Below are 14960 nucleotides of genomic sequence, written 5' to 3'. Positions count from 1 at the left end.
TTTTTTTTTTTTTAAACAACTGGAAAAACTCCATCTCGTTATAAAGAAGTAGCGGAACAAACACCGCATGAATGTGTCTTTTCTTTGCTTGAAATTAGTTAAAGTTGGGTAAAGACATGTTCAACTGACTATTTGGATCCACACTATAATTATGTGTTGTATTTTATAATACTATCAGATTTTTGAATAGGGAGAAGATAAATGCAAGAGAATAGTGCAGGATATGACACATTGTATGCACACTTACAGAACAGTCGCATTAATAGCCAATTAGCATTGTACAATAAAGATTTCTTTCCCTGTTCGAATCCAGCCCGGAGCAGCTGCACCGTCCCTGGCGAGGACACACGACTGGTCAGCTGGGCCCTTGCACCGCTCCCTCCCGCTCCCCATAGGCGCTCCCGGCCCCTCTGACTGGTCAGCTTCCCTGTCAGTCACGCGGGGGGGACGCCCCTCCAACCGAGCCCGCCTCCACCTCCCGCAGCAGGTTGGGTTGAGCGGTCGGCTAGGGGACCGTGGACAGCTCCTGTCTGAGGAGCAGAGTAACGCAGGAGGAGGAGAGGGCTGGATATGGGGGAGCCACCGCACAGGCCCGTAAGATCGAGATAAAAAAAAAAAAAAAAAAATAGAAACACTTTATTTTTTTATGGGAACCCACCGGGGAAAATACACAAAGACACGGAGCTGGAGAGGCCTTTGGAGGACGGGGAAACAACCGAGGAAGTGAGGTAAAAGGGAATACGGCTACTGACCCATCCCGGCGCATCAGGGGAGAAGCAGCGAGAGCAAGGAGGAGAAGAAGGAGACCTAATTCCGCTCGACCCGATGGACTGAGAGGACAGATGAATGAAGACTGCCTACACTAACGCCTATAGATGCCTGGCCAAGGACCTAGACGTCTATGCCATGAACACGGACATGACAATGGACGGGCTTGGCAGCCTGCATGGCGGGGTGGCCGTGGGCTCCATGGTCCCTGACGTGGAGCTGATGAGCGGCCACAGCCCGCACCACGGTCGCGGGAGCTCCTCGGGGGGACACGGGGCGGCGGCGGCAGCGGCGGCCACCCTGCGGATACACCAGGACCTGGCCGCCGCCGCCGCGTCGTCCCGCTCCGCCATGGTGTCCGGCATGGCTACGATACTGGACGGCAGCGGGGAATATCGGCCGGAGCTGTCCCTGCCGCTGCACCACGCCATGAGCGTGCCCTGCGACACGTCGTCTCCCGGGATGGGGATGAGCGGCACCTACACCACCCTGACCCCGCTGCAGCCGCTGCCCCCCATCTCCACCGTGTCGGACAAATTCCACCACCATCACCACCACCACCACCACCAGCGGCTCTCCGGTAACGTGAGCGGGAGCTTCACCCTGATGCGGGACGAGCGGGGGCTGCCGGGCATGAACAACCTCTACAGCCCCTACCACAAGGACCACATGTCCGGGATGGGTCAGAGCCTCTCTCCAGTGCTGGGCAACGGCCTGGGCTCCATACACAACAACCAGCAGGGTCTCCACAATTACGGCACCGCGACGCACGGGGGCCACGACAAGATGCTGAACTTCGACGCGCACCACACCGCCTCCATGCTGGCCAGAGGGGACCACCACCAGCACCGAGGCCTCGGTGGCCCGGCGGCCGGGATGATGCCGCACCTGAACGGCATGCACCACCCGGGGCACCCGGCCGTGTCCTCGGCGGGCCACCACCCCCACGCCCACCTCCAGTCTCCATCCCACGGGCCCGTGTTGGCTTCCACCAGGGAAAGACCGCCCTCCTCCTCGGGGATTCAGGGGGTGAACAGCTCGGGGCAGCTAGAGGAAATCAACACCAAGGAGGTTGCGCAGAGGATCACGGCGGAGCTGAAGAGGTACAGCATACCCCAGGCCATCTTCGCCCAGAGGGTGCTTTGCCGCTCACAGGGGACCCTGTCAGACCTCCTGAGGAACCCCAAACCCTGGAGTAAACTAAAGTCAGGCCGGGAGACCTTCAGGAGGATGTGGAAGTGGCTGCAGGAGCCCGAGTTTCAGAGGATGTCGGCCCTCAGACTGGCAGGTAAGAACACAACAAAGTGCGCTGCCACGCTGGTTGGTTTGTTTGGTTTGTTTGTGTGCGCGTGTGTGTGCGTGTACGTGTGTGTGTATGTGCGGCTTCTTTCCCGCACTCCGATTCAAAAATGAAGGAAATGTATTTAGAATCACCGGTGTTATGATTACCATTATTGATCAATAACAAAAAGGGATCGATGTGAAATGACAAGGTCACGGGATTTCCCTCCAAACAGTCCCCCTCTCTCGCTCTCTCTCTGCAGCGACCCAGTTTCTGTTTCCCTGTCCCTGCATGTTAAGTGGGGAAAAACACTGCACTTGTACTAAATATCAATTACATAATTATATGCTATGCATTTTCGCCAAATTATGGATTAATAATACAATATCACATGAGAAGAAAAACAAAGGGGGAAGATGGAAGGAAAGTGCGTTCACTTCAAAAATAATTTAGGAAACATTTGCACAAAATGTAGGAAAATAATTTCATCCATTATAGTCAAACTTCATATGAAACCCGTTATTCTTATATTCTTTATTCTAGGGTGCAGGGGATTCTATTATTCAGCCACTGTCATTATCCCACTGAAGGCTGCTTTTATTCTCTTGCGGTATTTGTTGCAGGGAGAGAGGTATGAGAGAGGGGGTCGGGAGAGGGGTTTGTGTTTGATCGCGAGGGGCGATCAGACGGGCTGTGTGACAAACATGACGGTCTGCAGCATCAGTGGGTCTGCTGCCCCCTCTAGTGAGGGACCTGGTCCTCTGTCGTCGCCCCCACCCCCCATACGCCCTCCACACCCCAACCCCCAACCAGCCTCCATTGTCTGCAGGGGACGATAGCAGTAAAAAGAATACATATGTATACATATATATAAACATATATATACATATACACATATATATACATATACATACATATATATACACATATATATATACATACATATATGTATATATATATATATATACATACATATATACATACATATATACATATACATATATATACATACATATATACATATATATATACATACATATATACATATATATATATATATACACATATATATATATACATACATACATATACATATATATACATACATACATATATATATATACACACATATATATATATATATATATATATATATACATACACATATATATACATATACATATATATAAATATATATATATATATATAGATATATATAATTGAACTAAATTAAAGCTATTGGAATCCATCTGGATGTTGTTATTGTAAAAATCAGGTAGCTTTTCAGATAGGTATGAGAGTGGCGTTCTTCTCGTTGTTTCCTTGAATATTGTGTAACATGTTCGCCAGCGAGATCCCTTTAAATGTATTTCAGAGGTGTCTTTATGGCAATTTGGACATGTTTTAAGCCGGATGTTTGAATTTCACTTCAGTAGAATCCACTAGTAAATAACTAGTGTTTACGTTTTTGTCTGTCTGTGTGTGTGTCACAAGTTTAGTTCAGTTGTGCAATTTAACATGTTGTTCGGTTTTCCCATTCCAGCCATACTGTAGCTGCCTTCTGATGTTTTTTTTCAGACACAAACGCAAATACAAAAGAAACCATATCAATTCGGTAACAATTAGAATAAAACATGAGGAATGTGTGCAGGTGTGCGTTTTTAAAAAGAAAGTGTTGAATAGTTTTATAGCACCGGACCCAAACTGTTCCTAAATTAAGGCTTTTGGAATCCATCTGGATGTTGTTATCTTCCAAATGTGAACTTTTAATCAGTCAAGAAGAAAAATGAGGCTGGAGCAGTTTCTTAACCCATAAAGAAACAGTTATCTTCTTTTAGTTTATCTATGAATACAAATAAATCAATTTATTGAGACACATTGTGTTCACCTTAAATCAACATGTTATTTGTTCCTTCTTAAGTTCCAAAACGTCTGAACCTATGTGTTGTGTGAGGTTCCAAAACAACTAATTGTTATACTTTTAAAAAAGGTGGCCAATAGTAAGATTTGTAACAAATAGTTGCTGGAAAGACACTTATACTGTATAAGAGTTGCGTCAGGATATTGAAATATTTTTACAGGCATCACAATGATTTTTCCAATTTGTAAGCAGTTTGCTTCACTATCACCCTATCACTATTTCACCTCATATATTTTTATGTTTAGTGTGCTTAAGAAAAAGACCCAAACATTTTTTTAAAGACTTAAATCGAAGTATTTAACAACTATGCTACTCTTCCTACCTTTTTTGCACGTGGCAAACAAGATGTTGTATTAAATCGTTAATTTTTTTTTGAGCATCACAACATTATGTTTGCATCCTCAGAGTTGATTTGTCACAAAATACAAATATTGATACATAACCCAACAAAGTCAACTAAGGTGAACAAACGTACAACTATTAAATAATATTTGAAATGATGCAGAACCGTACAGTAAAAAAAAAATGTCAGTGGAAATTAAAAGATGTAATTCTGCTTTATGGGTTGAAAAAAATCCTAAAACCTATTATTTATTATTTATTATCGAGACCAGTGTGTCCTCTTTGGAATAGAAAAACATGGATGTCAAACTGACAACAAATAAATATTACATTACATGTCATTTAGCTGACGCTTTTATCCAAAGCGACTTACAATAAGTGCATTCAACCATGAGAACAAACTCAGAACAACAAGAATCGAGAAAGTACAATTTCTTCAATAAAGTTCTTCAATAAAAAAAAATATAATGAACGAAACTGTTCATTTAACGAACATAATCTACGTGGAGCTTCCTATAAAATCACTGAATGGAGAGTGCCCTTACTATGCCTTATTTCAAATGACTAAAATAATTCCGTAATAATCTCATGACTCGGTTAGTATCAGCCAGTTCTCTGTAACAAGATAAAACATTGAGCACTACAAAAGCTCAGAGGTCAGAAATAAGAAGAACACATTACAATTAATAAATAAGTGGGAGTAGATTCAGTATGTTTGAAATGTTTATAATTGTATAACGTTTGGTTAATAATTCTGACAGGATCTCTATAATAACTTTTCTAAACCAATTTTATTTCTCTATTCCTACATTATACCTGATGTTCTTTTGTGTTTACATTGGGACCTTTATGGAGATTGTATTGTATTCTAAAGTCACGTAGTTTCACATGTTACAATGTTTGCTCGTAATATCTGTCAAGTCTCCTTTTAAATTTACTACAGCGTTTTTTTATGGTGTGAATGTACCGAATAAAGAATATTCACTACTAATAGGTGGTGTTACCCTTTTCTCCCCCCCCTATTTATTTCCAATTAATGGAGATTCAAACATCAGATTGGGCATCTGATTCTCCAAAAACGTATTGGAATTGTGCATTTAATTAGCCTAGATTTGGTTAGTGGATTTGGACCAGCTCTTAATCTTGCAATCCTTTTTTTTTGTACCCCTACATTTTAAAAGTTAGATTATCTCTGCAGGATTCGTCTGTTATTTGTCTGACGGAGCTGCACTCATCGGCTTTCCCTCTCATATTGTAAAATACTCGCTGGCTGCTGTGTGTATGATACTGGTTTATTTTTAAAAGGCAAAGCATCCAGAAATCAAACCTGAAATCATTATTAGGGTTGGGTATTGACTGAATATTTTTTAAATACTAGTTCCAACAGTTGCTGTTTTGGCTATCCGAGTTTAGGTTGGTCAATACCAAAATGACAATTTCTTGCATTGAGGAATTAATATTTGTTTTACTCCAAAACCCTTTTTTATTTTTCATTTAGGAAATTTTACGTTTTACCGTTTGTCATGTAACATTGATGTTCTACGCGAGTAGGTGGCACTTCGACGATGACTGAAAATAAGCTTGTCGATATCCTCAGGCCGTGACTTGTAACAAGCACGACAAGTTTGGGGACGATTCGAGCAAATCCAGTCGCGCCAGTAGGTGGCTCTCCGACTATGACTGAAATTAGACTTGTCAATATCCTCAGGCCGTGACTTGTAACGAGCATGACAAGTTTGGGGCAGATTCGGGCAAGTCCAGTAGATGGCGCTTTGACTATGACTGAAATTAGACTTGTCAATATCCTCAGGCCGTGACTTGTAACAAGCACGACAAGTTTCGGGCAGATTCGAGCAAGTCTAGTTAAACCAGTAGGTGGCGCTGTGACAATGTGAACATATACATGCATCATGTGTCTCTACGTGAAATGTAGATCACGTTGTGTAAATTACATGTGAATCTGATGCGTTTTAGGCTTATTTGTTTTGGCCAGTAGGTGGCGCTTTGAGAATGTGAACATATACATGCATAATGTATCTCTACGTGAAGTATAGACCACGTCATGTAAATTAAAGGTAAAAATTAGCACTGGCTTGGATTTGAACATGGGTCCTCCGGTCACAAGGCGAATGCTAAACCTGTTATGCCACAGATCAGATGAAAGAACTTGATCCGTTCGCATCTAAGGATAAGAAATTATTGTCTACAACTTGTCATTTAAAAAAAAAAATAGGTGTTCTTATGAATATGTCGAATGTTTCTTCATCTAAATGTGTTCAGGCCTTGACTGGCATCATGCATGACAAGTTTGGGCCAGATTCGAGCAAGTCCAGTTGAGCCAGTAGGTGGCGCTGTGACAATGTGAACATATACATGCATCACGTTTCTCTACATGAAGTCTAGACCAAGTCATGTAAACTAAATGTTTTAAAAAAAGTGACGCAAAAATTAGCCCTGGCTTGGATTTGCACACCGGTCTCCCAGTCACAAGGCGAATGCTTATACCAGGGGTGTCCAAAATGTTTGCAGAGGGCCACATTTTTTTAACCACAAAAGTTACATGAAAATACACACTGTTATGAAACAATTTTCATTGTCACAATTACCTTTATTTTTCAAATGACAATGTAACCAAATATAAGCAAATCAGGCAGACGTGAACAACTCTAAAAACACAATTCTGCCTTTCATTCAGTCAGATAACATTGAACAAACTGTATAGAATACCTTCAATTTCCATGAGTTAAATATCTTTGCCTCATGAACATTTTAAACAGGAGTTTATAAGTAATGCAAAGTGGTCTGTTATCATTAAACTTTAAAACAAGTGAATTTGAAAATCTGAAAGCGGCGGCCCTCACTATCAACTTTTCTCTTTTTTTTGCGGTCGCCATGGCAGAAATGATTCGAGAAGGGTTCGCCACACGGATGCAGAGCCAGATAGCATTATGGTGCGTTCACACCAAACGCGATGCGAATATTCGCAACGCTTTACTCGCATGAGTTTCGTCGCCCAACAAGTTGTGCTGCGTTCACACCAAACGCACGTCGAGATCCCAATGCAAAGTCAATGCACAGGCGCGTTAGACGCGAAAAGGGGGCGTGGCTTTTCTCCGTGGCTCGTCTCTGTAAAAACAGTTATAATTTCCGCCATTCACGTCGGAACATCTCAACGCTGATTGGCGCTGGAAGTTGAAATATTTCAACTGTGGCAAAATTGTGCAACGCGCGAAACGCGTCTATCGCAACGCCCGGCGAATTTCGCAACCAAACGTGTCTGTGCGTTAACTTTACATGGGATCCAGACGCGTGAAAAATTCGCGACGCGTTTGGTGTGAACGCCCCTTTAGAACCAACTTGATCTGTTCTGTATCTAAGGATAAGACATTATTGTCTAAAACTTGTCATTTTATTTTTTTAATAGGTGTTCTTGTGAAAATTTCGAATGTATCTTCATGTAAATGTGTTCAGGCCTTGACTGGCATCATCCATGATTATTTTTGGAAGGATTGGATCAGTTAAAGCAACAGTCTATAATAATAAATCACAAAGTGATATAACATAACATCAAGTTAAGTTTGGTGAAAAGTCACCATTTGTAAGACAATGTGTGTGTTTTATTGTCTTCTGCAAGAGCAAATAAATGCTGGAAAAGAAATCATCATCCGAGTGAACTTCTTCCCTGCCCTATACAAATCTGTTACATATATATATATGGGGGGGCAGCAGCTGAGAAGGCCCTGTCACCCTAGGTCCGGTGCTTGCTCCTGATGGTCTTCAGAGTGTTTGCACCGGGTTGGGGCTTGGAGGGGGAGGAGGTCTGAAAGGTAGGGAGGGGCCATGTTGTTTAGGACTTTGTAGGTGGTGAGTAGTATTTTAAAGTATATCCTGAATTTGACCGGGAGCCAGTGAAGGTTGCGTAGGACCGGGGTGATGTGGTCATAGCAGCGGGTGGAGGTGAGCAGTCGAGTAGCAGAATTCTGAACAACTTTGTTGGGAGAGCCGAAGAGGATGCTGTTGCAGTAGTCAAGTCTGGAGGTTATGAGGGCATGGATAAGAATTTCAGTGGTGGCAGAGGACAGGGAGGGACGGAGGTGTGCAATGAGATGAAAGAAGGCAGTTTTGGTGATGTGGATGGCGTGGGGTAGGAAAGGTGGCAGAGTGGGTGAAGGAGATGAGTTTGGATTTTCTGGGGGCGACGACATCAAGACAGGAGGAGAGTGCATCATTATAGTAATTGACCAGGGCGGTGGGGGAGGCAGTCGAAATAGTGGCAGAGGCAGAAGCGGTGGCAGCCAAGGTGGAGGAGAGCGAGGGGAGGTTGATGGACTTGATGTTCCGGAATGTTATGGTGCGACTCTGCTTAACATGGGGGGGTGGGGATGTCTATGTCCAAGGTGATAGCCAGGTGGTCAGAGATGGTGAGGTCAATGTTTAGATTACTGATGGTAATGCCGGAGGTGCAGACCATGTCAAGTGTGTGTCCTTTTTTATGGGTGGGAAAGTCGACATGTTGGGTGATGTTGAAGTAGTCGAAGATGTCCAGGAGTTCTGTAGAGGTTGTGGAGTCAGATGAGTCGACGTGTATGTCGAAGTCACCAAGTAGCAGAATGGATTAAGAGATGGCGCAAAGTTGTGTGAGAAATTCAGACAGTTTAGAGGGGAAAGCAGGATTAGGTTTTGTGGGGCGGTAAATGACTGCAGTAACCAGGTTTGGGACCAGACAGTTTAAAGACAAGGTGTTCAAAAGGAGGGAGTCGGGATGGTAATTGTACTTGCAGTGATGTTAGTGGCTATTCCACCATGTATGAATATCCAGGGGGTGTGGTTTGGTTAAGTGAGAAGTAGTCCTGTTGGTTTTGCTATGTTTCGGTTAAACAGAGAAAGTCCAGATTATTGTCAGTTGTGAAGTCATTGAGTAAGAGGCCATTGTTGTTTAGGGATCGGGTGCTAAACAGAGCAATTTTGAGATGTGGGTCAATTTGGACAGGCAGGGGTGCTTTGGTAAGGGGGTGGATCCAGGCAACTCGCTCGTGGAGATTGTTGTTGTGATGACGTGCAGGAGTTGCAGCCATGCGCTCGGTTGACCAGAGGGAGGGGATGGAAAGAGTGGAGCGATTAGGCCAGGAGTAATTAAACTTTCTACGGGAGGCTCTGTGGATGTAACGGGGCCGACGGAGGAATCCAAGTGCCTTGAGATGAACGGAGGAGCAGAGAAGTTGTTGAGTTTGAGGAGTTGCGAGGTGGAATACTGCAGAACCATGCCAGCCGAGGAGGATGCAATCGCCAGCCACGGACCAGATCACCAGAACTGGAGAAGTGACAGGCACGTCAGGATAATCCACAGGTGATCGGGGTTCAGTGAAAAGCGGCGATGGATGAGGCGAAGAAACGGAGAAGGCAGTTCAGTCAACTGCCGACGTTAGCTAGACGCTAGGCGGCAAGCTAACAGCTAGCTGAAGAAGCAGCAGTCCGACCGACCACCAGGACAGCTGAGAGGCGACCAGGCAACCAGCATGGACAGGAGTATCCAGCAGGGAGTCGGATAACGTTAGTTGTCCAGGGAGTAGACGGTAGTGGTGGAGAGCAGGTGCAACGGTAAGCAAAAATAAAAAAATAATCCAAGACGAAGCATTTGTAGAAGAATTAAAACAGAGAAAAATGGCTATTGAACTTAAGTACAATGTTAAATAAAATACAAAAATATTTAAATGAATGTTAAATATAAATAAGGTAGAATAAAACAAAAAAAAACAGTCCCAGACAGAGCGGCTTTAAGATCGCCAGCGTCCCCGTTGCCGTGGAATTGTAAAGGAATTGTAAAGTTGGCATAAAAATTGTATTCTGTTGTTTCATAGAGAATTGGTCAATATTGTTCAGGTTTTTACAACCAGTAACACATCTGGTTGTTGTGAAGATCCTCCATGTATTATCTTTTAACTCATTGCTTTTTTTTTGCCAGGCGTTACATTTAGCTTATTTCACCACTCTCTCTTCTCTCTTTACAATGACTGTATGAACAGAGGGAGCCTCAAATCCTAGATCAACAACGCTACAAGCAACCAATAGAGCTGAGGTCAAAGGTCAGAGCTGCAACACTCAGACAATAGATGAAGCAAATATTCCCCTGACCCTGAAACGAGCAGAGAGGAGAGGGAGGAGCAGCATGCAGGGTGGAGAAAGAAATGAGAGAGCTGGGAGACTTAGTTTTTTCATTTGCTGTTACATCATCCACATTAATGTTCTTTACATTCACAAACGTGAACATGTTAATGATTAGCCTTCCTGTTTTGGTTCTCTCTTTCAGTTCCCTTCTTCCTCTCCACTTGTCCCCCTCAATATCTTTTTCTTCCTCTCTAAATTAATCACTTGATGTAGTCCTGTTTAGAGATGAAGTAATTATTTGATTCATTGCCAGAAAGGTAAAAGTAATTTTTAAAGCACAAATAACAAACATTGTCTAGTTCCAAAAATGTGCTATTTGTCTTTGTATTACATAACAGTAAATTGGATATTTTGCCGTTTTAGACAAAACAAGACATTTGAAGAAGACAGATTAGGGTTTAGGAAACTATGATGGGCACCGTTAACCATTAAGTGTAAACATCTCAAGTGCAGCAACAAATTAATCAAAACTTAAACACCAATTAAAAATCCAGTATATAATGTACATAGTACATAAACATAGAACAACATTGAACATTGTACTTTAAATAATATAACATGTTGTTATGCTTTTTTTCTGAATAATTTCCCAAATAAGTTTCATAGAAAGAACTACACAAGTAGTATTCAACTGGAATACTCCCAGTAATTAATCCCAAATAATTGCCAGTGTGTCACTTAATTTTAGATTTTTTTGGGGACATCCTACCTATCATATAATCCAGGCATTGCTTAAAATGAGTTTGATTTTTGAGATATTCACATTTAACAGACAAGTAGAGCATGGCGTTGTCTGCATAAAAGCGAAACTATGTGGTGATCCTGAATCAGCTAGGATTTATTTTTATTATTGTCATTGCAAGAATATGGCAACACTGGTTTGCTGGCAGCACTCCTCGACTGTTGCCAAACAATGAACTGTTGTTTATGGGACTGTTCTTGTTCCGTGTTTCTTTACGTTGATAGTTTGATGTGATTTATTTCCTGTCAAATTTAAAATTTAAATCTACTTTATTTAAATGACCACAAATACACAATATGGCCACATGTATGAGGACATGACTATCTATATATTTGTGTGTACCTAATCTGAGGATTATTTTCATTGTTTGGGCTATTGTCCCCTTTAATTTGGTTTCAGACCTCTGAATCAGATTCTGCATCAGTAATTTATTTCATAATTTAAAAAATCTGAGATTTATGGGCAGGTTTAGAAATGGTCATCTTCCTACAAATGTTATCTAGCGACAAAAACTGCCACAAAAAATGTCAACAAGCTTGTATGAAATCCACATAACTGTACAGGTTAGTTAGTCGACATTCAAATGAACTACTCTTAGAAACCACTATCACAGCTTCTGTGTCCACTTCAATTGTCAATGGTGGGACAAATCCGTCCTCCACTACTGATTGGTAGGGTAAAGCAATACAGTCGCTGCACCGAGCTTCCAAACTGATTAATGACACCTTCAGCACTATCACATATTGGAGTAATGTTTGGGTGATTTCGGCCTTACATTGTTTTGCGCTTCCTTTCAACATTTTTATGTTTTCCATTTAAACACAAACTGTCTATATGTTAGTATTGCCAAAGAAGGTTTTTGCACCAACAAAGTTTACAATGTGAGTGTCAGAATTCAGAATTTTAAAGAAAAAGACAATTTATTTTCTTGCATATTACCAAACGTATTCTATGATAAAAGAAACACAAATGTGTCCGTCTCCTCAATGTCTCTGTAGACCTTTTCCTCCTTGCCTCCTTCCCCTCTCCCTCTTCATTTATAATCTTTTTCTATCTCTCCTCCCTTGGACCTGTCTCTCTATCTTGCTCTCTCTCTTTTGGGGGAAGGTATTATGTTATCGTCGGGGGAATTGAACACAAGAGCAGAGGCAGCAGCGGCCCGATGAATTATTGATGGGAATCTCGGCATGACCCGCCTCGGTCTGCTCACTTCACTTCTTCTTCACCTCACAGCCGGGTTAACCAGGCAAAATGGAGGGAGGGAAGGGGAGAGAGAGAGAGAAAGAGAGGAGGAGTCCATTGGTTGGTTGGAGGATGCTGACTGCCTGTGACTCTGAGTGAATTATGGATGAAAAGACATCGATGCTCAAATCAGTGTTAGAATAGAATAGCTCATATAAAAGCTGGAGTACAACTAGGATCCATGGTCAGCACAAACGAGAAAACATAGGGGGAAGTGCTTTAATAGTTTACATGGTAATTCAGTATAATGTGCATACCCTAACCCTGTCTCCGAAACATTACGTACAAACTGCATTGTGAATTTGATAGAAACCTTTTTTGTTGTGGTTTATGTTTGCTTTTGACGTTTGAAAAATGTGTTTATAATAAGTCCGGAAGTCCACGAAGGGACAAGGCCGGGGTGGTGGACGGGTTAAAAGACACAGGGCTCTCACTCAGGAGACCGCTGTTGGTGTCCTCTCTGAACCAAGAACTTTTGTTTCCTACCTTTGTAAACCTTTTGTTTTGTTTGGTTCAATGTCGTAGTCATTGTAAGCCAAACCATGATGTTTTTTAGTAAACATAACCAAATAGTTATGTCACCTTAACCTAACCAAGTAGTGTTGTTTCCCTGACATAACCAGGTAGTTTTGTTACGTTAACTTAACCAAGTAGTTTTGTTACGGTAACTTAACCAAGTAGTTTTGTCACACGAACATAACCAAGTAGTTTTTTATTTGTTTTTTGTTTGAATTTACTGCTGCTGCCTCTGCTCTTGTGTTCAATTCCCACTGTTAAGTTGCTGTCAACGGAAAGCAACACTTACTACAAAAAGCCGGCTTTTTGTGGTGATGAAGGAACATGTTTTTAATAACTTTTGGACAACATTGCAGTTGTATGGCACAGATAATAAGCTATAGCAGGCTTTGGATATACATACAATGCTAAATGAATGCTCAATTCATTGCCGGAAAAATATTTTCAGACGTATCCTATAATGTCTTTTATGTGACCGAACAGAAAGAGGAGAGTCCACTTAGAGTCAAATTGTGCTGAAAATCGGAATGACTTAACCTAAATATTTTCCATTTCACGCATCCTGCTGCAGGCAGACACAGTGCATTATTTATGAGCCGGCCCTGCTTTATGACACAGATTACCAGCAGTTACTGCTTGTGTTTGTGTGTGTGTCTGTGTGTGTTGGGCTTTACGGTTTCAGACTGGGAATAAAGTTTGCGTCGGTTTTCAGGGTTTTTGTTCTGACCTCCTGCATATTTACAGGCTGCTATTGATCTGTATTAGTGGATTTCAGGCTGCTGAGAGGAGACTTTTGATGTTTGTTTGTGTGTCAGCGTGAGAAGATTTGACAGACCTGGTTATTTCTGTCCCCTCCTGTCAATAGTGGTGCTGGAGGCGGAAACCGAGACATGATGAAGTGTGTTTACAGGTGTTGTGGAGTACGACTGCGGAAAACAGAAAAGTTGTAAAAACCTTTGTTTGGGGCTGAGGAAGTTTGAAAATAAAATAAATCTGGGGCTGTGGAGTTTGAAAAAAGGAATTTTACCAGACACACAAATATCCTGTTGCTAGTAGATGCACTCAGAATTTATTATTTATTCATATTTGTATTTGCGATCAGATTGCAATCAGCCAATCAGCAATCAGCTGCCCACTGGTGGGCCTCAGAGTGCAGAAGTGTTGCCAAATGGTTTTATTAAATTCAAATTAAATGTATTTTGGCACTATACAAAGTTATTTTTATATCTAAATGTGCTCAAGACGTCACATGGATGAAGGTCATTAGATTACTGTGCATGAGCTCAATGACTAGTTACGTTTGAATATGACATCATCAGGTGACAAATGTCTTTTGTCAGTTTGCTAGCTAAAGTTCCCAGTGACACAAAATGGATCTGTTGAACAGAAATGTGATATGGGAGATTATCCTGCAACAGTAAAAGCCCTAAAGCATGTGGTGGGGAAATATGACACGGAATACATTACATTTGAATTCATAATGGCAGGCAGAGATTGGTGAGAGTTCGGGTTTCTTTTGGTTTTATACAGCTGAATGTAGCATAACACATATTTACAGCCCAGTCTTTTTTTTCACCTTTTTTTCTTTTGCCAGGTTGGGTTTTTTGTTTTCTTGTTTATTTATTTGGGAATTTTTACTTTTTGAACAAACAGAAGTGGGTCTTACATTACAAAGATGAGCACCCCTGGTGAAGAATTACATCTCTCCAGTTTGGTCACCTAACATCACCTCACAAAGAAAAATAAGAAAAGTAGGACGTAGCAGCATTGCTCTGGGAGACTCAAGGGAATTCTACCACATGCAGATTAGGGTAACTGAGCTAGCACTAATGCTAGCGAGCTTCTTCTCTGGCTCTAACTGCCTTTTTTTTTTTTTTCTTCTTTTTTTTTTACAGTAAATGAAACATTAGCAATGTTAGTAAGTCCCAGTAAAAGTAGCGTATTAAAGCCTAAGGCTGTCTCTGTCAGTCACATGACCCTTG

The 14960-nt window shown here is 41.8% G+C and overlaps 1 protein-coding gene across 1 annotated transcript in view; it reads left to right on the top strand.

Moving 5' to 3' along the window:
• Nucleotides 1-846: 846 nt before the first annotated feature.
• onecut2 (one cut homeobox 2) overlaps nt 847-14960 on the top strand; it is a 35879-nt gene continuing 21765 nt past the window's right edge. Inside the window, 1 exon segment of the mRNA XM_034547140.1 lies at nt 847-2056. Coding sequence (XP_034403031.1) covers nt 847-2056 — 1210 coding nt within the window.

This window comes from Cyclopterus lumpus, chromosome 12 (genome assembly GCF_009769545.1).
Source record: "Cyclopterus lumpus isolate fCycLum1 chromosome 12, fCycLum1.pri, whole genome shotgun sequence".
NCBI lineage: Eukaryota > Metazoa > Chordata > Actinopteri > Perciformes > Cyclopteridae > Cyclopterus > Cyclopterus lumpus.
The sequence above is the reverse complement of the archived record's forward strand: the minus strand, read 5'-3'. Positions and strand labels throughout refer to the sequence as shown.